The following is a 26,275-nucleotide window of genomic DNA, read 5'->3' on the forward strand; positions in this document are numbered from 1 at the left end:
GGACTCTCAGAGGAGGTCCCTCTTATCCACTGCTAAAGTGACCTGGACCCCTACGGAGACGGACCATCATTTGAAGGGGCTGCTACGGACTCTTGAAGTCTTCAACTTCTTGGACTGGTGCTTGGGAGTTCTAGATCTGCAATCTAGAAGCCCAGAGTCTCTCAGTTTGGGGGAGCTGTCCAGCGTGTTATCATGCATGGACAAGGCCGTCAGGGATGGTTCAGAGGAGCTTGTTTCTCATTTTGGGACTGCCTTCCTGAAGAAGAGAGCTTTGCTGTGTAACTTCACAGCTAGATCTGTTACTCCAGCTCAGAAAGCGGAGCTGCTCTTTTCTCCTCTTACGAGCCATCTCTTCCCCCAGACTTTGGTTAAGGACCTGGCAAGCAGTTTGCAAGAAAAAGCAACGCAGGACCTCTTAGCCCAGTCCTCGAGACGTCCGGCAGTTCCTTCCACTTCTTGTAAGCTTTTGTGCGACCGCCGAAGAAGGAAGGTTAAACCCTTTCGTGGGGCTCCTCTCTCGAGAGCAGCTCCTCGAGGGAGAGGGCTTGCAAGAGGAAGAGCTTCCTTCAAACCCAAGCCATCCAAGTGAAACGCATGTCCTTCAGACATCAGTCGGAGCCAGACTGAAGTCCTTTGTGGGAGCATGGAGAGAGAGATGATACGGACCCTGGTCCCTCAAGATCGTGGAGCAGGGGTACAAGATCCCCTTTTTAGATCCTCCTCCTCTTTCCACGACTCCCAGAGACCTTTCTCCATCTTATCAGGGAGAAAAGAGACGGGTGTTGTTCGATCTTTTACAACAGATGATCGAGAAAAGAGCGGTGGAACAAGTCACGGACCTGGGGTCTCCAGGTTATTACAACAGGATTTTCCTAGTACCAAAGCAGTTCGTCAGGTTGGCGTCCAGTCCTAGATGTAAGCAGGCTCAATCTTTTCGTGGAAAAGACCAAATTCACGATGGAGACGCCTCAGTCTGTTCTGGGAGCCTTGAGACCGGGCGACTGGATGGTGTCCTTAGACCTGCAGGACGCGTACTTTCACATCCCGATCCACCCTCTTTCAAGAAAGTACCTAAGATTCGTCTTAGGCAACAAAGTGTGGCAGTTCAGAGCCCTTTGTTTCGGCCTGACCACGGCTCCAATGGTGTTCACCGTAGTCATGAAAAATGTGGCGAGGTGGCTACACTCTTCAGGGATAAGAGTTTCCCTTTACCTCAAACGACTGGCTTATCAGAGTGTCGTCGAGAGAAAAGTGTCTGAAGGACTTGCAGTTCACGTTAGCCCTAGCGAAGTCCCTGGGACTTCTTGTCAACCTCAAAAAGTCGCATCTGACCCGACACAGTCCATCGTGTATCTGGATTCAGATGGATTCAGTGGCTTTTCGAGCGTTTCCGGCCCAAGAACGTCAGCGGCTAGGATAGCCTTCTTGGGGAAAGAAACTTGCTCGGCGAGGGAATGGATGAGTCTGCTGGGCACCATTTCCTCGCTGGAAAGGTTTGTTTCCTTGGGAAGACTGCACCTCAGGCCTCTCCAGTTTTTCCTTGCGGACGAATGGAAGGCCAAGGACGATCTCAACGCGATCTTGAGAATCTCAGAGTCAACAAAGAGCCATCTAAGATGGTGGTTCGATCCGCAGAAGCTACAAGAGGGCTTGTCCCTAAGTCTTCTGAGCCCCGACCTAGTGTTGTTCTCAGACGCTTCCATCGCGGGCTGGGGAGCAACACTAGGAGGGGAGGAAGTGTCAGGCTCCTGGAGAGGGGAACAGGCAGCCTGGCACATCAATGTAAAAGAACTAGCAGCGATCTTTCTGTCTCTGCAGTTCTTCGAAGGGAGATTGACAAACAAAATCGTTCAAGTCAACTCGGACAATACCATAGCCCTCGCGTATTTGAAGAATCAGGGAGGAACACACTCCAGGATTTTGTTTCACCTAGCGAAGGAGATTCTGCTGTGGGCAAAAAAGGAGAAAGGTTACGATCCTGACGAGGTTCTTGCAGGAGTGCAAACGTCAGGGCGGACCTTCTCAGTCGTCAGGAACAAATCCTACTGACGGAATGGACCTTACACAAAGACGTGTGTCGAGACCTTTGGAAGTTGTGGGGACGTCCTCTGGTCGACTTATTCACGACGTTGAGGACCAAGAGGCTTCCTCTGTACTTGCTCCCCGGCGTCCTAGATCCAGAAGCAATCGCTGTGGAGCGTTGCTATGGAGTTGGACGGGCCTAGACCTGTATGCCTTCCCGCCATTCAAGATCATGGAGGAAGTCATGAGGAAGTTTGCGGCTTCAGAAGGGACGAGGTTGACCCTGATCGCCCCGATGTGGCCAGCGAGAGAATGGTTCACAGAGGTCATGTCTTTCCTTGTAGACTTTCCCAGGACATTGCCCTGGAGGAAAGATCTACTCAAACAGCCTCACTTCGAAAGGTATCACCAAAACCTCTCCGCTCTGGGTCTGACTGCGTTCAGACTATCGAAAAGTTGGCCAGAGCGAGAGGTTTTTCGAAAGCAGCTGCGAGAGCAATCGCAAATGCAAGACGTACATCTACAAGAGCTGTATACCAATCGAAGTGGGCTTCCTTAAGGGCATGGTGTAAAAAGGAGGGAGTTTCCTCTTCCACGACCTCTGTGAACCAGATAGCCGATTTTCTGCTCTTTCTTAGGAATGTGCAGAAATTAAGCAGTCCCTACCATTAAGGGATATAAGAGCATGTTGTCAGCAGTTTTTAGGCACAGAGGCCCTAGACCTTTCGGACAATAAGGATATTCATGATCTCTTGAAATCTTTTGAGACTTCGAAGATTCCTCAAGCGAGACCGCCTTCATGGAACCTTGACGTAGTTCTTAGGTTCTTAATGTCAAGTCCTTTTGAACCTCTTCAAGCAGCGTCTCTTCGGAACTTGACAAGGAAGGCTCTTTTCCTAACTTCTCTGGCGACGGCGAAGAGAGTTAGTGAAATCCAAGCTTTTAGTCATCTAGTGGGATTCAAAGGAGACAACGCTGTCTGCTCTTTGAGCCCAACTTTCTTGGCAAAGAATGAAAATCCTTCTAACCCTTGGCCGAAAAGCTTCGAGATCAAGGGTATGTCAAGTCTGGTGGGCCAAGACCAGAGAGAGCCCTGTGCCCTGTCAGAGCTCTCAAGTTCTATGTGCATAGAACAAAAGAAGTAAGAGGTCCCTCAGGTAATCTCTGGTGCTCTGTGAAGAGACCAGAATTACCTTTATCTAAGAATGCTGTTGCTTTCTTTTTGAGGGACGTCATTAAAGAGGCTCATTCATCTTGCCAGAAGACTGATTTGAGCCTCTTATGAGTGAAAGCTCACGAAGTTAGAGCTGTCGCTACCTCTCTTGCCTTCCAAAAGAACATGTCAATCAAGGACAATCTTGATGGCACCTTTTGGAGGAGCAACTCTGTCTTCGCCTCACATTACCTAAGGGATGTGAGAATGATTTATGACGACTGTAATTCTCTTGGGCCATACGTTTTCTGCAGACAGTCTTGGGGGCTGGAGGTAGCTCTTTCCCTATCCTTAGTTAGGTTTAGGTTTAGTTTGGTAAGTTGTGTGTTTGGTTTGTGGTGAGTCTTGTGTGAAGATCTCCCATCTCTTAGTTTAGTGTTCAGGGGGTCTTGGATAGTTGGTCAGGTGGTGGTCAGTTTCTTCGTAGCCCTCATATGTATGGCTCGATGGTCTTGTCACGTTGAGGTCACGTCCCCGTTGACAGAGCATCCAAGACGCCGCACCAGGATACAGGTCTCCACCTGGCTGGCAACTCTGATTAAGCAGAAGCAGGCTTAAGTGACAGTTATCACAGAGTCTACTTTGCTAAACAGGTGGGAAGGAACCAAGGTTGTACATCATCTTATAACCACCTTGTTCTCAGCAAATGCTCTTGTTCCTAGTTAGCATAAATTAATATCTAGATATACTTTACTTATATAGAGCAAAATGACTTTTTGTTATACGACGTTTTTTAAGTCAAAATTTGACTTTAATATGTCTCATTGTGAACTGAATGATTTTTTTCATTAACCCTTAAACGCCGAAGCGGTAAAAAAAAATTGTCTCCCGTGTGACGGAGGTGTTTCAGAGTGAGCGCGGAAGCGGAAAAAATATTTTTTCAAAAAATCACAGCGCGCATAGTTTTCAAGATTAAGAGTTCATTTTTGGCTCCTTTTTTTTGTCATTGGCTGGAGTTTAGTATGCAACGTAGCAACCATCAGAAATGCAAAAAAATTATCATTATCATGTAATAAATAATGCGATATATGATAGCGCAAAAACAAAATTTCATATATAATTGTATTCAAATCGTGCTGTGCGCAAAACGGTTAAAGGTAACAAGTTACTTTTTTTTCGTTGTAATGTACACTAAATTGCGATCATTTTGGTATATAACACATTGTAAAAACGATAAAAGCAACACAGAGAAAAATATTATCACAAAATAATGCATGAATTCGTAACGCGGGACGTAAACAATATTTTTCAAAATTCACCATAAATCTAAATATTGTCCTAGAGACTTCCAATTTCTTTCAAAATGAAGACAAATGATTGAATATTACTATACTGTAGGAGTATTAGCTTACAATTGCAGTTTTCGACCATATTCTGACGAGCTAAAGTTGACCGAATGTCGAATTTTTTTTATATATATATTTTTTATATGCAATTATTTCGGAAATAAGAAAAGCTACAACCTTCAAATATTTTTCGTTTTATTCTACATGAAATTGCGCACATTTTCATATATAAAACTCCATGAAATGCCTAATATGAAACTGATCAAATATTCCGAGAATGGGACGTACGCATTTCGGAGATTTGTGGCGGAGAATCCGCGCGCGGAGGGAAGGAAAGATTATTTTAAAATTCACCATAAATCTAAATATTGTGCTAGAGACTTCGAATTTGTTTCAAGATGAAGATAAATGACTGAATATTACTAGACTGTAAGAGTTTTAGCTTACAATTGCGTTTTTCGACCATTTCGGTAGAGTCAAAAGTTGACCGAATGTGATTTTTTTTTTCATTTATTTTTGTGATTTATATGCAAATATTTCAAAAAATGAGAAAAGCTACAACCTTCAATTATTTTTGTTGTATTCTACATGAAATTGCTCACATTTTCATATATAAAGCTTTATGTAAAACGGCTAATTTAAAATGGTGCAAACATTACCACAATTGCACGTATGATTTTTTCGGAAGAGTTACTGTGCTGACGTAAAGAAAATGTTATTTTTTTCATAAATTCACCATAAATCGAAATATTGTGCTAGAGACTTCCAATTTGTTGCAAAATGAAGGTAAATGCTTGAATATTACTAGAATATAAGCGTTTTAGCTTACAATTGCGTTTTTCGACCATTTCAGTAGAGCAAGTTGACCGAAGGTTGAAATTTTTGCAATTATCGTTATTTATATGAAATATCTCAAAACTGATAAAAGCTACAACCATGGGTTGTTTTTAGTTGTATTGTGCATGAAATTGTGCACATTTCCATATATAAAACTTTATATAACGGCTAATTTTAAAATGGTGCAAACATTACCACAATCGCATGTATGGTTTTTTTCGGAATGAGTTACCGCGCGGACGTAAGGAAAAAGTTTTTCATTAATTCACCATAAATCAAAATAAATTGTGCTAGAGACTTCCAATTATTTGCAAAATTAAGGTAAATGATTGAATATTACTAAAATATAAGAGTTTTAGCTTACAATTGCGTTTTTCGACCATTTCGTAGAGTCAAAGTTGACCGAAGGTTGAAATTTTGGCAATTATCGTTATTTATATGAAAATATCTCAAAACTGATAAAAGCTACAATCATGAGTATTTTATTGTTGTATTCTACATAAAATGTGCACATTTTCATATATATACTTCATGTAACGGCTAATTTACAATGGTACAAAATTATGTCAAAGTGACGAAATAATTTCCGAGATGTGTCACAGATACTTTTTTAGTGCGGCAAGAAAGAAATTCGCGCTTGCGCGCCTGCGTAACGATTGTAAACAAAACAACACCTTGATCCGTGAACTCCCAGCATCCCCCCAAGGCGCGTGATTCAAAAGTTTTAGGCTGGTAGGCCTATAAGTATTTTTTTTGTTTTCCGCGAATTTAAAAAAAAACTTTTGTAAGTCGACGTAAAATACGTCCAGTCGGCACACGAGAGACAAAAAATGTCGACGTAAAATTACGTCCAGTCGGCAGTAAAGGTTAATAGATTGTGTAAAATCCAGTGATTCCGTTTTGCTTTCACTCATTTTCATCAGTTAACTATGTACAATCTTTATGTTATTTCTTTTCTTTTATTATTGGTGTGAAAACAATGGTAAATGAGCTCTTTCATGCCAGTAGTTTTGATTAAATTTTTTCTCATTTTACCTTGGGTGTTTGAGTTCATATCAAAGTTTGGGAGTTTTGATCTGCGCTTGCTGATCTATGATATTAATCATTAGCAGTCTGAATATTACTTTATCAGCTTCAGCTACATATTGCATTTAAATTTAAAAGAGAATATTGCCATGATGATCTCACAGCAAGTAAGTTATTACATAAATTATATCAGTCCTATTCCACGTAACATCATTTATAACATACCTACGGTAAGTGTTTACCGTGGTACGATGGTTGAAATACAAGCAAAACTGATGTTTTTATTATCGGATTTGGTTGTATTAACAAACAAAAGTAGTTTCTTGTTTGGTTGTTCATGGCTGTACACATTTATACAAGTATAATATTAAGACATTACTTTCGTCATTCTCTTGAAACTTTTTTAGACAATTTAACTGAGAAGATGGTATAAAGATATGAAAGTTAAGAAGTTAGATGATTGTAATTGGCTTCTCTCGCTCCCTGATTGGACACTGCTGCCTGCACCCATTGTGCGCAAAATATAGAAATATGTATTTTCAAAATATTAATTGCTAATCTCATCGTAAAATTGAATTATCGACAGACGAATTATTGTAACTTAAATACTGCCTGTATTCACGATCATGTCTTGAAGAATTTTCCTGAGTTTGTTAATAATATTTGTCAAGATTATCAAGGGGAAACAGAGTCAGTTTAGTTTCTTTCTCCAAAAACTATGGCCTCTTCCGCTGCTTCTGAGTTTCCTTTCCCCCAATTTCTTCTAAAACTTCTTCTAATGTCTTTACACAATCTTCTTTACTGGGTAATTCTTCAGAGGTTGCTTCGGAGTCTTCTCTTGCTAATCCTGTTTTCTGTACATTAACACAGCAAAGCAAAGAATTATCATTAGTCCAATCCTGTAATGGGGGGATTTCGGTGACTCCCTCTCTCTCCTCGGGGTTGAGGGGAGGTGTACTCTTGGTGGGGCTGTCTTCTTAGCACCTTTCATGGGTCCTGTAGTTCTCTGGACAGTTCACAGGTGATTGCAGAGTCTTCCGCAACCCCGCTTATATTCATCCTTACTGGGCTTCGAGATGTAATATGTCTTCTGCGGTTCTTGCGGTGCTACGGCAGTTGGTGATTCGTCTGCGCCATTGTTGAGTGTATTAGTACTGGTTGTGTCCTCTTGCCTCCTTTTTTCACTAGGGTAGCTGGTTATCTTCCTTCTTCAGTTCCCATTGGTTCCACAAGCCTGTCCTTAGATGTATCTTTGAGTACTGTACCAGTTGGTATGTTCTCACCAGTCCAACGTTGGCAGTAGTTGCTCTGGTGATTACACCGAGTGTAGTTCCTGGTTGGTTCCTGGTTCCTAAGCGGCTGGCACATACACTGTTATGAGGTGCAAAGCTTTATTTCCTTATTTATTTCTTTATTATTATTTAGTTTAACTCTACTTTATGTTACTTCAAAATGTTTATTTTAATTCATGTACATTATCCTTTTTCTGCAACAAAGTAACCCCCAAAAATACAGATGTTTCTAAATTAGATATAACACAATATTTCTACTTTACAATTAACCTAACTCCTTTTCATTTCTTTATCTTATAACTGAGGCAGAGCAGCTTCTTCTCTCCCTCTTGTTCTTCTTTCTCAACTTTTTGTATGGCTATTTCTGTTCCTTAGCCTGGAGATGCATATGATTGTTTTATCTTTTTTTTTTATTTGTAACTTGATGAAAACTCTTTGTTCATGGGCTAATGAGAGAGCTTTGTCGCCAGTTTGCTTCTCAGCAGAAGAGAATCAAAATCTGGATGAGGGCTCTAACTGTTTATGCTTCCCTTCTTTGTTTTCTTTTTTGAAGAACTTCCCAGCCCTTCCAAATGAGTAGTTTATTCCCAGATACAGTTAAACTACCTGTTATAGTGCTATCTACTTCAGCAAGGAAGACCCTGAATGAACTAGACTGATGGTTAGGGGACAAAGGGAACAAGGGAAGGCTGCCTTCTGTTTCCCTCTGTGATTATTGAAGAGAAGACACTCATATTATGCTCTGGGTGTATTTGCCTCGTTCCAAGGGGACTGATTTCTCGACTGCTAAAGTTATGTTTTTCGTCAGCCAAGTTGGATCACTTTCTTAGGAATCTTTTCAAGGTGTTTGAGGGTGTTCAGCTTTTTGGATTGGACAGTAGGCGCTCTGGTCAAGAATATCCAAGATCATCCGTCTATACTTTCTGATCTTTCTGCTGGTTTGTTTTGCTATTCTTCATGTATTGACAGAGCAGTTAGAGTGGCTCCCTGGAGTGGCATCGACCTTTACTCTGGGGATACTTAAGAAATGTGAACTTTGGTTTTCCTTTACTTTAAAGGTGTATATTCAGCACAGAAGTCAGTACTTGTGTTGTCTCCATAGTTCATGATTTCCTTTTGCAATAGCAGGGTGGAAGTGGGTATCGCTTCTGAGTTGCCAAAAGAAGTCAACTCAGGACTTGTTGCATAATCTTCGACACGTTCTAGGGAGGTTTGACTCTGAGTGCTGAGTCTCTTCCTCTGTACAACAGTTGCCCTTTTGAAGGGGTAGACAAAGTCACAATCCAGACTGAGAGTGAATGTCGGATTCCCCTCCAGGCTTCAGAATTCAACATCCAAACCTCCTCCTAAAAAGTGAAAGTTCCTCGTTGGATGAGTGGTTTTCGCTCTCGGCCACCAATCTGGTGGTCTGAAGTTCGATTCTGGGCTCTGACAATGCGGAATCAGAAGGTTTATTACTGGTGATAGAAATTCATTCTTGATACAGTGTTCAGATCCCACAATAAGCTGTAGGTCCCATTACTTAGGTGACCAATTGGTTCCTAGCCCACGTAAAAATATCTAATCCTACTGGCCAGCCCTGGGAGAGCTGTTATCAGCTCAGTGGTCTGGTTAAACTAAGATGTACTTAACTCCTGAAAAGTGAAGGTGTTTTCCCTTTGCAGCAGTAGAAGCCAGTGTCCAAGCGAGGAAGGGATCATGTCTCCTGGAACCTGGATGTATGTCCCCCTGTTTTTCTCCTCTCGATCCCCTTACTCAGAAGTCACTCTTGCGAGTAACCTATAAGTTGGAATAGGACATACTAGTGGGACGCAGCCTCTTCTTTAGCTTTCATGTACAATATATCCCTTACTTACATTCTACATCGTCCTACTGGAAGTATAATCGTCCTCCGCATTTTATTTTCCCAAGAAGTGAAACCAGAACTCTTAGCTCTAGTGGCATCCAACTCTCCTAGAGCCAGCTAAAAGTCTGGCTCTCTGAGTTAGAGCTTTACAGTACCTGTGTGGTGGGATTACAAGCTTAAAAATCAAGTGGCAAAATCCCCCCCACATAAACTTAACCAATCCAAGTGCCAAACCCACCCTCAGTCACACTTTCTTCTTTACACTACTGAATACACGCAGGACAATTGGCCTACCTACACAGAAAAAAAAAAAAAAAAAACACATGCATGTACTCACCCAACTCCAGATACTCCGGGGTATGCTGTGCTGTCTGCTGGTCGAGGTCGCAGATACCAACAACAACAAGACAACAACAAATACAACAACCAAGGACCACAACAACACAACCACAAACAAGGAATACAACCACAACTCAACCACAGTAAACAAACAAGCACAGCCACAACACAACAAACAAGGAACACAACCACAACAAAAGACCACTGCACAAACAATCACCAACACAAAAAAGGCAACACACTTACCCACTAACAACACCAAGAAATTACAACAACTCACCAACAACAACCCTCAACAACTCACAACCACTCCAAGAAACCACAACAGCTCCCCAACAACAACAACCCTCAACCATAACAACTCGCATATAAGCCAACAGAAACTCACAAGCACAGCTAATCAAACACAGGCATAACAACCCTAAGTAACTAATATCAAACTTAACAGCAATCAGCAACACACCAATAACACACTACTTAAATGACTTTCAATGCCCTCAACACTTTCCACTGACCGCTGCCAACACTCCTGATCTTCACAGGCTCTGCCTCAAGACTCACCCCCAAAAAAACACAAAAAAAAACACAGAAACCTCTAACCATAATTCTAAACTCCAACTGCACCAGCAGACAACCCAGAACTCAACCAACAGCCAATTCAATCGTTAACCATCCAACCACAAATTACCCCCCTCTCTCTATCTCTCTAGGACGTTGTCAAATGGAACTCCCATAACTCCTTCATACCTTGAATTTCTAGCTTGTCGGATGCCCAGTTCGCCGGTTGACAGCTACAATCTGGAGTAAGCTACTGTCTGACATCAGCCATAGAGCCACGAGAATTGCAGCTTGTTTGAGTTCAGCTCACCTAGCACCCTATTCATTTGGCGCAGGTTACGACCTGGCATCATCTCTTACGCAGAGCTCCATGAGCGCCCACCAGTCCCGAGCTCATAGCTCAACTGACGTACAGCACTTCTGGACCCCACCAGCTACAGACCTGACAACCAGATCATTTCTCTGAGCATCTAAGTACTTTTGACCTCTTTGGGAGACTAGGGAGGACCCTGTTCATTTGGAGTTTTCAAAGGACCCTCCTTTGCATATAACAGTATGGCAAGATCCGTTTCATCCACTGACAAGAACATGTTTACACTTATGGACTTTTACCTTGAGGCACACTCAGAATTAGGAGAGCAGTTTGCCTTCATATAAGTAAAGCTAAGGAAGCCAAAGTAAACCCCTACTCCTTAGCTACATATGTTTTATGCCTCTTATGTCCATTCTGCTTTCAAACTACTGGGAATGTCGTTCTTGTTTCTCAATAATTTTATGGAAGTTAAAAGTGTGTTCAGAGCATATCTAGTGACTGGCATGGTATAGAGGTAGGAAGCATAGGATTTTTTCCTATAGCCCTTCAACCTTATAGATAAGGTCGTCAAGTTCTTGCAGAGCCAGGAGGTGCAATTCACATGAAGCACCCACCAGTGGATGGCTTGTGGATTTATCTTAGTTTAGGCGACAATATTGTATGGTTGATTTTAAAATTAAGGTGTTGGCCCAGGGCAAGGGCGGTTACCTATCACACTGTAAAGCTTCCACTTTGTAGTAGGTGACTCTTGGCTATGCTACCACACCCCTACAGGTTAAGATGAGCACCAGCCAGAGGCAGTATCCCAGTAGCTCTCTTAACTGATAAGGAAATGACAAGCATTGTACAATGCTTGTCATTTCCTTATCAATGCTAGCAGCATCTCTATTTCAGGTTATTGCATAAAATATTTTGTAGTAGTAATATGTCCCATTCTCCCACCTCCTTCAATGTGGGAATCAGCTATGTAATTACTGGTAAGTTCTTAACAACATTTTCCTAATAAAATGCAGTTTTAATTATACTTACCCAGTAATACATGATCACAGCCCTCACTCCTTCCTTCTGATGGACATAAGGCATGGACAAACTGAGCTTGCTGCTCACAGTCGTTCCTATTCTCCTGCTAGTGGGCAGGACTCGTTGCCTACACAATGGTTTGAAGTGTTTTGAATTCAAGCTGCAGTAAAAGTGGAATTTATAGCCATATAATTACTGGGCAAGTATAATTACAACTTTGTTTTATTATAAAAAATAAGTTTTTATTTATTAGTAGGCTAGCTATCATTTGCCACTTCATCTTTGCAGCTTTCTTATTTTTCTTACTGGTCTTTCAACTTCTGCTTCAAGGTTAAGTGTGTGTGTCTCTAAGGTAACAGGAATGCTTTACCTTATCTAGGACCTGCTCATCTGTCACAACAGTATCTATTATATCCATAATGGTATTTTATAATAATTACTTCACATGTAAAGAAAAGATTTGCATTTAGATTTGTATGTTAGAGAAGGCTTACATTTAGATTCGTTTGTTAAAGAAGGAATTTCTTTTAGTTTTTTATTTTGATCTTGTAATGACATACTGTTATTCTTTTCAGGTTACTGGTTTAACGATAACTTCGACGGGAACTAAAGGTTTCTTAATTTCATCTTCACTAGATCATACAGCTAGAGTATTTGATTTGGTCACAGGAGAGACCTTGTACGATCTTGTGACTGACAGAAGTGTTACAAGCATAGCATGCAATACTCTTGGATCTCAGATCTTCTTAGGGCATGATAATGGTACTGCAGGTGTTGTCAACCTTTTGCCTCACCCTCCCATAGGTGATGTTGAGGTAAGCACATAAGTTATTATGTGTGATATTCTTGCCATTGGATTTAATTTTTGTTTCGTAGTGTAGAAGAATGTAGTTAACTCCATGAGACACTGGTGACATCATTTGCAGTTTTGTGGAAATTAGCTCTTGAAACTTTGACAATCCCTAAGGATGTCACCTCTAGAAAATTTTGGGCTAACTTCAACTCCTATTTATTTTTTTACTATTACATAATATTTTCATGTATGACACTTACCTGGCAGGTATATATATAGCTATATTCTCGTTCGCACTGGCAGAATTTTCAAAACTCGCGGCAACCGCTAGATCACTGGTAGTTCAGGTGATCGCCACCCCGTTCCCGTGGCGCTGGTGCTCGGAATCATTCCCATTTTCGTCAGATTTTTTCTGCCAGCCGACCGCAACATTGTTGTGGGTTCCCTGCTAGAATTTCGAACTCGTTAGCTGACTTTCGCTGTATTTTGATGGATTTATTGGGTATCGTATTGGAAAGTTGGATTGGCAATCGCGTTTGGAATTTCTTATAATGTCTGATTCTGGTTTAGTATTTAGAGTGTGTGTGAAAGAAGGGTGCAAGGTGAGACTGCCGAAAGCCTCGGTAGACCCTCACACAGTATGTAAGAAGTGTAGAGAGGGTGTGTGTACTTGGGATAATAGATGTAATGAGTGTGAAAGTTTAAATGAGAAGGAATGGAAGACTTTCACTAAATATGTTGAGAGACTAGAAAAGGATAGAGTAAGGAGATCGGTGTCTCGGAGTGAGAGGTCAGGCTCTTCTAGTAAGGCCTTGAATGCCTCTGTTATTTCTCCTCCTCCTTCCCAAGTAGAAGTTGTAGATCCTTCTCCTCAGGTTTCTCCTGCGCCTGCTGCTGTTTCTGAGGATCCTAATATGTGAAAGTGTTTGCCGCCCTTGCGTCAATGGGCGATCAGATTCAGCGTCTTACAGACAAAGTGGGTGCTTTTGAGAGTGTCAGTAGTGGAGGGGGAGGCTGATCGTCTCTCTCGTGCTCCTAGACCTAGGCCTCTGCCAAGCTCCCAGACCCAAGGGAGAAGGCATGTCGACAGTCGAAGGGAGGCGAGAGGGGTTCCCTTACGATCAGTCGTCCCTTCAGGCAGTACCTGTTTGCGTTCCCAGCTGCAGCAGTGCGCCATAGAAAATGGCGACACTGGGAAGTGTTTTTCTTCTACCGATAGTTCTGTGTCAGGCAGATATCGACGCTATGCGGAAGAATCGCGTCCGCTGAAGAGGACGCATAGACCTACGTCATCTCAGGATGAACTTGACGCTCAGAGCGGGTGGAGTAGCCCCGAGATTTTCTCATCTAGTGACGATGAGGACGTGGTTCCGGTTAAAAGGAGGAGAACTTTTCGTTCAAGGCAGGACGCAAGACTTCATTAGACGGCGGTTTGCCTGATAGGAGCCCTCCTTCTGCATCCTGGCAGTTTCTCCTGTATCTTCTCCTTCTCGTAGACCTCAGGTTCGAGTTTCTCGTCGTAGCAATACTTCTCGTCTTCGTTCCCCGCATGCTCAGGCATCCCGTCAGGAAACAGAGACTAAGGACGTTCTTAAAGAGATGCAAGGAAGGTTAGCCGATCTAGTTAAATCGTGGGAAGCAACGGAACATCCTCCTACGAGACGTAAGGACGTTTCTCTCCCCGTCAAGTCCTCCAAGACCTTGGATTACAAGATGTTTCTTCGGCAGCAAGAGGAGATGGAAGACTTAGCGTCTGAAGAAGAGAAAGATGGTGAAGCACCTTCTTCAGACTACAATAAGTTAACTGATTGCCTTCTGTCAATTTTGAAGGGGAATTTCAGCCTTCAGCTCCGATGTCACCCCTTTCTCAATTCTCCAAGAATAAAACACCGAAGAAGTCATCGTTTTTGAAGATGAAGCTTTCAATTACAGCAAAGAAGGCTCTTCAAAGGATCGATACGTTGGTTGAAAGAAAAGAGGGAAGCGGGCAAGACTTCTTTCTCCTTCCCTCCAGCCAAATTAGCATCGAAGTCCGGAATCTGGTATGTGACGGGGGAAAAGTCTGGGCCTGGGAGTTCCTACCGCCTCCCAGGGGGATTTTTCCAACATTGTTGACAGTTCCCGCAGACATGCTTTGAATTCGGCTAAAGTTTGGTGGACGTCATCAGAGTTAGATCATCTCTTGAAAGGTATTTCCGGACATTCGAGGTTTTTAATTTTCTTGATTGTCCTTGGGGGCTCTGGGACGAACCTTGGAAGATAAGGAATCAACTTCTTCGCAACTTCCAAGCAGTATTATGTCCTGCATGGACAAAGCCCTAAGGGATGGGGCGAATGAGTTAGCATCGCTTTTCACCGCAGGAGTTTTAAAGAAGAGGTCACTCCTGTACTCTTTTGCTGCAAAGGGCGTTTCTAACGCTCAGAAATTCCGAATTGGTTTTTTCCCCACTCTCGGATCAGTTATTTCCTTTGGATCTATATCAAGGATATTTCGCTTTCCCTGACTCAGAAAGCGACGCAGGATCTTTTAACGTCTTCGGTAAGGAAATTTTTTGGTTTTTATCCACCAAAGTGGTTAAGAAGACACCTAAGGAGTCAGACAGGCTAGTCAGCCCTTTCGAGGCAAGTCCTTTTCTTGTCCTTCCTTCAGAGGAAGAAGAGCTCCTCCCAAGAGGGGTTCGAAACCCAGTAATAAACACTGAAGAACAAGTCCTTCAGACATCAGTTGGGGCCAGACTCCAGAAGTTTTGGGAGATTTGGCAAGAAAAGGGAGCAGATCCTTGGGTTGTCACGGTAGCCAAGGAAGGTTACAAGATTCCTTTTCTGAAGAAACCACCTCTTTCGACATCGCCAAGAGAGCTTGGAGCTCACTACAGCGATCCAGGGAAACAAGAAGCACTGCAAGAGCAAGTACTTTCTATGCTCAGGAAAGGAGCAATAGAACCTGTTCTGGATCACTTATCCCCGGGATTTTACAACCGGCTTTTCTTGAGTAGCGAAATCCTCGGGGATGGAGACCAGTACTGGACGTAAGTCAACTCAACTTATTTGTGGAGAAGACAAAATTTACTATGGAGACGACCGATTCAGTACTGGCAGCGGTGGCGTCCAGGGGACTGGATGGTTACCCTGGACCTTACAAGACGCTATTTTCATTATCCCAATTCATGCAGGATCCAGGAAGTACTTAAGATTTGTGATCCAGACAGGGTCTTTCAGTTCAAAGCCCTTCTGCTTCGGACTGTGCACAGCCCCACAAGTTTTACAATGGAGTGATGTCAAGCGTGGCGAAGTGGCTACATATTCTAGGGATAAGAGTGTCTCTATACCTAGACGATTGGCTCATAAGAGCCCAATCAAGAAGACAATGTCTGGAGGACTTAGAAATGACGTTGGCATTAACGAACGAATTAGGGCTGATGGTGAACTTAGAAAAGTCGAATCTGATCCCCAATCAGGAGCTAGTTTATTTGGGGATTCTGATTTCCTCAGCGACTTTTCGGGCTTTTCCATCTCCCGACAGGCAAGCTCAATGCATCCGGAAAGTACAAGCCTTTCTAGAGAAAGAACAATGTTCTGCACGAGAGTGGATGAGCTTACTGGGACTCTCTCGTCACTGGAACGGTTCGTTTCTCTAGAAGGCTTCACATGAGACCGTTGCAAATATTTTTGAACCAAGTCTGGCCAAGAAAATCACAACCGGATTCCTTCCTGTTTCGAATTCCTCGCAAGATCAAAGAGGAATTACTTTGGTGGCTAATCTCGGGGAAGTTAGCGGAGGGAGCATCGCTCCAGCAGAAGAACCCAGACCTTGTATTGTTTTCAAGACACGTCGGACGCAGGCTGGGGAGCGACTCTCGGCCCTCAAGAAGTGTCAGGTCGCTGGAGCAAGGAGGAAGCGTCTTGGCATATAAACAGGAAGGAACTGATGGCGATTTTCTTGGCTTTGAAAGAGTTCAACGCGGTGATCCGCAACAAGGCGGTGCAAGTCAACGCGGACAATACCACAGCTCTGGCGTACATCCGCAAGCAAGGGGGAACGCATTCAGTCTCTCTTTGCAAGTTGGCGGAGGAGATCCTTCTATGGGCAGAGAAGGAAAACGTAACCCTTCTCACCAGGTTCATTCAAGGGGAGGAGAATGTGAGGAGGTGGAATAGGATGGCACCCGTTGAAGCAGGGAATGTCAACTTCTGTCTACAGAATGGACTCTTCATCTAGAAGTATGCCAGAGTATGTGGAAATTATGGGGTCGTCCAGTGGTGGACTTGTTTGCGACCGCAATGACAAAGAGATTGACGACTTATTGCTCTCCAGTCCCAGACCGTCAAGCAGTCGCAGTAGACGCCTTTCTTCTAGATTGGACGGGGCTAGACGTGTACGCCTTTCCCCCGTTCAAGATATTAGGAAAGGTTTTGAAGAAATTCAGGGAGAGTCAAGGGACGAGAATGACTCTCATAGCTCCCTACTGGCCGGCCCGAGATGGGTTCACAGAGGTACTGGAATGGACAGTAGATGTACCAAGAACACTTCCAGCAAGAGTAGATCTACTCAAACAGCCTCACTTCAACAGGTACCACAAGAACACCCTCGCTCTGGGTCTGACTGCTTTCAAACTATCGAAAGACTTGTCAGAGCGAGGGGTTTTCTAGAGAGGCGGCCAGAGCTGTGGCCGGAGCAAGAAGAGCCTCGACTATTAAGGTGTACCAGGCGAAGTGGGAAATCTTTCGTAAGTGGTGCAAGAGTCGGAAGATTTCTTCATCCAGTACCTCTGTGACCCAAATTGCCGACTTCCTTTTATATTTAAAGAAGGAAGTAGGGTTGTCAACTCAGACAATTAAAGGATATCGTAGTATGTTGGCCTCAGTATTTAGACACAGAGAGGTTTAGATAATACCAATAATCTCGATCTGAGAGACCACCCCTCATAAGGTCCTTTGGAACAAGGAAGGAACACCGATACAGAACACCTTCCTGGAATCTCAATGTGGTCCTGAAATTCTTAGGAACTAATAAGTTCGAACAGATGGATCAAGCTTCGTTTAGAGATATCTCGAAAAAGACATCTTTTTGGTGGCCTTGGCCACAGCTAAAAGGGTTAGTGAGCTGCAAGCAATTAGCAAACATGTTGGCTGGAAGCATGACAAGGCAGTTTGCTCTTTTCAGGAGGCTTTCTTGGCCAAGAACAAGAATCCAGCTCATCCCTGGCCAAGGTCTTTTGAGATTATGGGTCTTTCAGATTGGTAGGACAGGAACAAGAGAGAGTTCTCTGTCCAGTAAGGGCTTTGCGCTATTATATAGAGAAAACCAATAATATTAGAGGAACTTCAGAATCACTGTGGTGCTCTGTGAAGGACCCTAGCAGAGCAATGACCAAAAATGCTATTGCCTTTTTCCTCAGGGAACTGATTAAAGAATCACATATGTTATGCCAAGAAGAAAATTTCGGCATCCTTAAGGTTAAGGCGCATGAAGTGAGAGCAGTAGATACTCCTTTGGCATTTAAAAGGAATATGGCCCTCAAAGATATTGAAACAACGTTTTGGAGGACTAATTCAGTGTTTGCGTCTCATTACCTTAGAACGTCAAAACAACCTTTGACAACTGTCAAACTTTGGGCCCTTATGTATCCTCAGGAGCAGTATTGGGCAAGGGAGTTTCCACCCCATAGCTACTAACATGCTAGGTATTTTAATTAAGTGGTGTTGTTTTTATGGTTGTCTGAGAGGGTTATTTCCTCTTCAGTCTATGAAGTGTAGTGTGTTATGTTAGCTTTGTGTGTGGTTCAGGTGGTCCTAACTTATCCTAGCATGAATGCCCGTGGTAAGAGAGGGCTAGGGTTTCCTGTCAACGAATTGGTCCCGTCCAGTTGTCAGACCTTGTTTTTAGCTTCATCAACTATTAGGTCATATCCTAGTTGGGAGCTACTAAGGTTTAGCAGGCTAAGAGGCAGGATTTATGAAGTCGGCTACTTAGCAGGTAAGGAATCTAAGAGTATTTGGAATTTATTTTAAATTTTAAAAACTCTTACAATGTTGCTGTCTTTGACCCACCTCCAAATGTGTCAATCAGCTATATATATACCTGCCAGGTAAGTGTCATACATGAAAATGATGTTATTATGATATAACAAAGTTTCAATGTATACTTACCTGGCAGGATATTATAATTAAATTCCCACCCACCTCCCCTCAGGAGACAGGGTTCAGAGAAAAATCTGACGAAAATGGGAATGATTCCGAGTACCAGCGCCACGGAAACGGGGTGGCGATCACCTGAACTACCAGTGATCTAGCGGTTGCCGCGAGTTTTTGAAAATTCTGCCAGTGCGAACAGAGAATATAGCTATATATATAACTGCCAGGTAAGTATACATGAAACTTTGTTATATCATAATAACATCATTTATTTACAGGTTTTAAATTGGGAACGAAATGTCATGAAGATGCTATCCGTTGCATAGCAGTAACAACATCTGGTAATCAAGTAATCACTGGTGGAGATGATGGTGAAGTGAAAGTTTGGTCACTTACTAATGTAGTACAAGGAAACCACATCTTCAACTGCAAAATACCCTCATTTTGCTCTTCAGAGGCTTTTACACACAGGTCGAGGGGCCTGTCACAAATTTGATGTCGTTATAAAATAGACCGAGAGGTTTGTATGGTTTTATTTCTTTAATGTGTTAATAAAAAAATTTAAATTTAAATTTTACTTACCAGATTGCCTGACCCTTGAATAGTTTGTTAAGTTATTTTTAGAACATCTAGCTCCACTTTAATAGGAACCTCACTTTCTATATCATTGCTTGTTTAGTTATTCATGCACTATACAGCCTGTATACTATTCTGGCAAAGTATTTATACTTAGTGGGTATTGTGAAAATATGCAAAACATTCACAATTGCTTCAGTATCATATACTAACAAAACTATATGATACATATATCTTGATAATGCTAGTACCATATTTTAAAAAAGTTGGAATGTACTTTTAAGCTAACAACTTGGTGGGTGGTTGCTCACAGGGGACTGTAGCAAAGTGCACTCTGTCAAAACTTTTCATCGGAACAATAGTAAATACTGAGTTTGAGCATCTAGTCAGATACTGCATGAATGCTCCCAAGCATGAAGCATGTTAAGTTGATTATGAAACAAAAATTGTACCATACTTGGAGGCTGCCCTCTTAATCATGTTTTTTTTTTTGGGGGGGGATAGAAAAATAATGATGCATTATAAGAGTAAAATAATTTTTTTTACTCCACTTAGAGGAACCTTTCCTTAATTTTTAATTACTCTTCTTGTGTCTTTATTTGGAGTAGTTGTTTTCCTTGCTAATGAGTGATTGTTCATAAAAAGCCAGTGGTACATTTGGGAAATTAATTTGAAAACTACTACATGCAGATGGTGTATAGAGCATATTTATCAGGTAAGGAGATTCTTCAGTCATTTTCACACAGTGATAATTTTCCAGTGTAGAAAATAATCTTTCTTTATGTTTCAGACTTTAGGTGCTTCAGAACTCAATGTACAAGAAGTGCTAGCTCCAATTGCTCAAAATCAAACATCTCCACTTTTTGCTGCTGTTGTAGTGCCAATACGGGGTCGTGGCCAAGTCCTTTCACACGAGGAGGATTTGTTTTCCCAGGCAGCTGATATAAGGTAAACGGTAGATTGATGATTGTATGTTAAGTTGTCTCATAGTAACATCAGAGTTGAATAATGCTGAATGTAAGTAAGAAAATTAATTACTTAAATTTTTTGTATACTGTATAGTATATGTACTTTGCAAAAAAGAAAAAATCAATATAACCTAATAATCATAGAATAGCCTTACTCTTTGCAGAAGGCATCAAGGGGCATAAAGCAAAATGTTCAAGGAAAGAAGAAAAAATAGTACTAATTTGTGACCATTTAGTGGGGCTTGTGGTGGTTGAGTGAGTCAGTTTGCTGCTCGGTCTTTTCTGGACAGTGGAAGGGCTTCCTGTTTCAGTTGGGAGTTTTTGGTTGAATCCATTCATATACTGATAAAATCTTTTTCAAAATCCATAATGATGCCAGGGTAGCTAAGTCTTGAGAATGGTCCTAGAGCCCATACGATTGTATGGTCCAGACAGCACCTATTGTGCAATCCAACAATGCTGTTTTTAGAGATGGACAATACCTATTTTTGTGGTAATCAGAGCTCTGAATTCAGCCGTTTGCCCATTGGTTGTATGTCTCCATACAGTACTTGCAGCGACTCCCAGTGTTTAATCAGACCAACATCATTTTCATGATACGCTAGGGCCTTCCTCACTCTCAAGGAAGGAAGATGGAGCATAATCTGAGCATGTGAAGAAGGGGTTCTTTTCTTTCAGGATGTAAAGTGGGTTGCACTGGAGCTGTTGCATGGAATTAAGGCCTTATTTGATTAATGGTTGTTTGTGAAATTGTGGTTTAATTTGTAAAGAAATTTTGTTGTCAGTTGTCACTACTTTATTCTATACAAGTGTTATGTATTTGCTTTAATTAAAAACTGATTAAGTAAAATATGCTTGATGTAAGTTATTTGGTGAATGGTTTTTTCATTAATTTAAAAACCTGTAATTATAATTTTTTTAATATTCCATTTCAGGTCAGGGGTAAACACAACAGTCATGAAGAGACTCCCTCAGATGCAAAAAGTATGGCCAATAAGCTCAAATCAGTAAATTCAGAAACATACAGGTTTGCTGTTAAGAGCATTCTTGGGGACTAGTAATTGTTTTAGTGATTTTTACAAGAATATTTTAATAAAGAAATGTATTCTTCATCTTGCTTATTTATTGATGCACGATAGCATATGGTAATGATATATTTTCTTGTAGTTTTTCACGTAGTTGTAGATACAACTAACTAAACAATTTGTACTTTGGAGCTTTGACAGCTGAAACCAGGAATGACGGAAGAATATTGGTGGCATATACGAGCAAGAAATGCTTCCCGAAAAAAACCTAAAAGGAAGTAGTATACTTTTTCAAGAAATTAATGATATACCAACAGAAGACTTAGGGTAGTGATAGGTGACTTAAATGAACAAAAGTTGGATGCAACAATAAGGAGTCGAACAGGTTGGAAACAAAACGAATTGGGGTGGGGGGGGGAGGTGAGTGAGAATGGAGTTTTTGCTTAGCCAATAACTTTTTCATTGGAGGAGTGCTTTTTATGTATTTTGATAGCATAAGTGCATAGCTCTAAGCAGAGGACCTAGTACTAACAGGAAAGTCCAAGGAAAAGATGATGTAAATGTTTACAAGATGGAATTATTTAACTAAGAGGCGTGGGCTGAATATCAGCATCAATAAAACAGAGCTTATGGTGACTGGAAAGGAAAGCAAAGAAAAAATTATGGTCAGGAGAGTGGTCATATGGTGTTTATGGGAAAGCATGTTTTCAGAAGCAAAAAGTTATCGTTCTCAGACCACTGCTGGTGTAACTCTTGGGTTCATCCCCGTCACCAGAGGCCTGTCCTTCCTCCTTGTTCTGAAAGATGAATAGTGTACAATTAATAATATACCCAAGAACAGAAGCGCCTAGAATGATTTTAATTTAAAAATGCTAGAACAATAAAATTTAGTTGTGGAGGTATACTTTGGATGACAGGTTATGTGAAAAGGGTATAGTACAGGAAAAAAAATATTTATGAATGGATCAGAATCAATAAGTAAAATTCTGTAGGTCTGTTATTTGTGTAATGATACAATTTGTTTACTGCCCTCTTTAAGGAAGCAAGGTTGTATAACTGTAATCAGCAGAATAAATAGAGTTAAAACAGCAATGTGCAATTTAGAAGGAAAGTGCACTTGTTCCGATACTAATACAAAACCCTCGTCCTTTAACATAGGAAGGTAACTAGCGGCAGCTGGGACGGTCGTAAGCTTCGAACAAGGGGGAGAACGGTAGTTAACTGCTTGTCCGATCGTGCGCGCGAACCGCGCGCACCCGGGCGGTGAAGAATCACTTTTGCTTTCGGCCGTGGTGACAGGACGTGTTCGTCATCGCTCTGCCCGCTATTTCGTCGTGTGCTTTGGATGTTTACAATTTCTTCTGACTGGTTTGTTTGTGGTCTTGAATGAAATTGTAAGTACTCTTTTTTTTCATTTTTCATTGTGAAGTGAATTGAATTTATTATGGATCAAGAAGAGCTTTCGCCGCGCCCACCAGCTGCCCGTAGAGTGTGTCCCGGGCTGGAGGGGCGTAAATGCGGCGGATTCCGCTCTTATCCTGACATTGATCCACATGAATTATGTTATCGGTGTCGGGGCTAGATGCTCCCGAGCCGAACCATGTAATGTGTGTGTAAATTGGTCCGAGGCGCAGTGGGTGCTGTACGAGGGTAGGAAGAGGCGTAGGTCGACCAAGGAGTCGTCGGAAAGCTCTCCAGCGACTCCTTTGGTTACGGATACCTCGTCATCCTTCCTGCCTCCAGCTCAGCCCCCACGATTTGCGCCTTCCCCTGCGGGGGGGGTTTCGGAGTCCTTCTCCTCACTCGATCCGTCGAGTGTGGAGGAGGGTGCCCGATACCCGGATGTTCAATTGTACTCGGGGTCTTCCGTCCGCTCTGGGTGGGGTTCGTCCTCCCCCAAGCATGAGGGTGCCCCTCTAACTGACCCGACTGTTCCTCCTCAGGTGTACCTCTGTGAGTGACGACCTTGGACAGGTGTGGGCGTCGTTGGGACTGCAGGGCGCCCCCAGTATCCAGGGCTTGATTCAACGTCTAGCGGGGTCGGCAGTTGTAACTCATGGTGTAGTCACAACAACGACTAATACTGTGTCCACACCAGCGTACGCCGCCCCTCCTCATGTGGTTTACACGCAACACATTGCGTCGGTGACTCCAACGGCATCAATCCAAAAGCCGATCGCTGCCGTACCTAAAGGGGCTGTGCCGCCGGCCACCTGGTTTCTATGTGCTGCCGACTCCCGACTTTCGCTGTCCCAAAAGTTCGCCCCTGGATCTGCCGCCCGTCCCAATGATGAGTTTGGCTGAATTGGAGAGGTCTGTGACGCCGGACTATGCTGCCGTACCTGCAGCGAGTGTTGCTGGCCCAGCCGCTCGCGCCGCTCCTACGAAGCGCGCGGTGCGGGACGCTCATGCTGATGTTGCTGCTGGTGCTGGTCCTGCTGGTGCTGGTCCTGTTGGTGCTGGTCCTGCTGCTGCTGGTCCTGCTGGTGCTGGTCCTGCTGGTGCTGGTCCTGATGGTGCTGGTCCTGCTGTTGATGTCCCTGCCGCTCCTGCCGTTGCCTGCCCTGCCCACGTCGCGTCTCGTCATGGAGGTGCTGCACCGGTCTCAGGTCTTTCCGGACAGGATCAGTTGGCGTGTTGCTTCGGCAATTGGCACCCGACTTTTCCGTGGATGGAAGACCTGACGTCCGTCCTGAGAGAGCTGACGAAGAAGAGGAAGAAGAAAGAGGAAGGTGTCGTCGTCGTCTCATCGTCTTCTTCGCGTCTGTTGCCGCCTCTCCCCTTCGACTTCTAAGGCTTCCAAGCCGAAGAAGAAGAAGGCTGCCTCCTCCCCCCTAAAGAAGGCTCCTGCGGGACCTTCGAAGGCCCGTCTCGCTCTGGCGTGACGGGGGGTGCTTCTGCTGGTCCTCCTGTTCCCTCGGGAACAGGGCCCGTCTCCTCTTCTGAGAAGAAGAAGAAGACGGGGACCAAGGATGTGCTGGCTACTGCTGGTACATCCGCGCCTGGTCTTGGTAGCACTGCTGCTAAGCCAGGTACCGGCTCGACTTCTCGTTCGCGAGAAGGTCCGAGTGTACGGTCTCCTTCGGGCGACCGTGCAGCTAAAGTCAAGACGCCTGAGCTTGCTCACCGTCATGACAGAGGCACGGAGCAGAAGACTGTCGAGAGTCGCGCAAGTGACTCTCGCCAGGCCAGCGGCCGCTCTCGTAGCGACCAGCCGGTACCTCGGGTGACGTGACGGTCTCTGACCGGCCACGGGTTGAGGCTGGGAAGAGGTCCCCTCGACCAACGGCACCAGCTTCGGCTGGTACCAGCGGTTTGACGTGCCGTGAGGACGCTCACCGGTCTCACCGCGAAAGCGAGCTCTGTAGATCACCTGACCGCCGCTCCCACAGGGACCGGACGGAGACGGTGGCCAGCAGCAGCTCGTCTGACGCACGGGACCGGGGTCGACGTGCTCAGTCGAGCCGCTCGCCACACAGGTGGGACGCGGCACGGCCAGGCCTGCAGATCGATCCCCACCGTTGGGTTGTGATTCGGCTGCAGCCCCCCACGTACGCTGGTCCTGCCAGCGAGCGGGGGGGGGAGCGTCAGGTCTGTCTCTCCTATACCTTCAACTTCCTCGGGCTACACCGGAAGAGCGAGGTACCTAGGAGTGATCGTGAGAGGTGCGCCGCTCACGATTTCCCGTCACGATGCCGCACGACGCCCAGGCATGGTCTTAGGACCAGCCAGGTTCGTACGCTCAAGGGTGGTTGGAGGCGGGACCGGTCAGGGGTCTGTTGCTGTTCCTCCTTCTGAAGGAGGAGGGTCTCGAGAGCTTGCTCCTGTTGGAGGGACTGGACGGTCCTACTCCTCAGGACGCTGTGACTCCTGAGATCCAGAGGAACTTTGCCCAGGTTATTGCGCTGATTCGTCAGCACAACGACCTGGGGGAAGGATCGCCGCTACCACCATCTGAGCCCACGTCCCGGCTCGAGTCATTTTGGGGCCCGAACGAAGAGGGAACCCAAATTGACGGTGGGACTGCCGCGATCTGAGCTTGCAGACTCAGTCCTTGACCAGGTGGAGAATTTCGTCTCAGGACGAGAGGACTCACTTAAGTCAGGACGGTCTTCCAAGCTACTTCCTCCTCCTCTGCAGCGACAGCGGAAGTTCTACGTGCCATCAGTGGACCAATACCGCCCAAACAGGTTAACCCGGAGCTAAGCTAGGCTAACTCCAGGTGTGTCCCTGCAGCAGCTCCTGTCGGAGAACTTGTGGTTCTCGCAGCAGGAGGGCACTGGGCCTGGAAGCTACGCTATGGCGGCTTTCCAGGCAGTCTCTTGGTTGGATCTGTGGTCCCTCACAGTATCCAAGGTCGCGGCCGACTCCGGGGGTGCTGCCCTCGAAGACGACCCCGACTTCAGGAGACTGTGCCAGTCTGGAGGTAGGGCCATCTCCTACCTCGCCCATCAGACGGTCAAACCTGTGGGCCGAACAACTTGGTTCTCCGTCGTAGGGACGCTGTCCTTACACGAGTAGCCAAGGGGGCCGGGCGTGAGGCGGTAAATGGACTCCGTAACGGACCAATGAAGAGTTCCTCCGCTCTCTTTCCCGGAGAGATGGTGGACGCTGCGGTGGTAAAAGACGGCGCACTGATGACAGTGACCGTCTGGTTCACCAGGCAGTTACGAAGGTTTCTGGGCAACCTCGTACAAACTGCGGCTAAGCCTAAGAGTTTAGCTAGCGCTTCCTCGGCTGCTAAGACGGCTGCTCCATCGAAGCCCCGAGGAAAGACTCTTCCTGCTTCAACTTCTGGTAAAGGAGGCCGTAACAGCCCTCCTTTCCCCGAGAGGAGGTGCTCGGGAAGAAGTCGAAGCGAGGTGGGAAACGTTAGGGACGGCGTTCCCCCTCACCAGCTGCCGGAAGTGGGGGGGTGCCTAGCGAGCCATTGGGCAACTTGGCAGCGCTACGGTGCCGAGACCTGGATAGTAGAACGTCCTTCGGGAGGGATATCTACTACCCTTCGAATCTCGGCCACCCCTCA

At 44.3% G+C, this 26,275-nt stretch overlaps 1 protein-coding gene across 1 annotated transcript in view; it reads left to right on the forward strand.

Moving 5' to 3' along the window:
- The window catches only part of LOC135209959 (WD repeat-containing protein 18-like), a 64,626-nt gene extending 43,329 nt beyond the window's left edge, over window positions 1–21,297 (forward strand). The window contains 6 exon segments of the mRNA XM_064242685.1: window positions 12,328–12,569; window positions 18,960–19,085; window positions 19,087–19,180; window positions 20,047–20,204; window positions 20,726–20,756; window positions 21,160–21,297. Coding sequence (XP_064098755.1) covers window positions 12,328–12,569; window positions 18,960–19,085; window positions 19,087–19,180; window positions 20,047–20,204; window positions 20,726–20,756; window positions 21,160–21,282 — 774 coding nt within the window. The 3' untranslated portion in view covers window positions 21,283–21,297.
- The last annotated feature ends 4,978 nt before the right edge of the window (window positions 21,298–26,275 follow it).

Source organism: Macrobrachium nipponense, chromosome 39 (genome assembly GCF_015104395.2).
Source record: "Macrobrachium nipponense isolate FS-2020 chromosome 39, ASM1510439v2, whole genome shotgun sequence".
Taxonomy (NCBI): Eukaryota; Metazoa; Arthropoda; class Malacostraca; order Decapoda; family Palaemonidae; genus Macrobrachium; species Macrobrachium nipponense.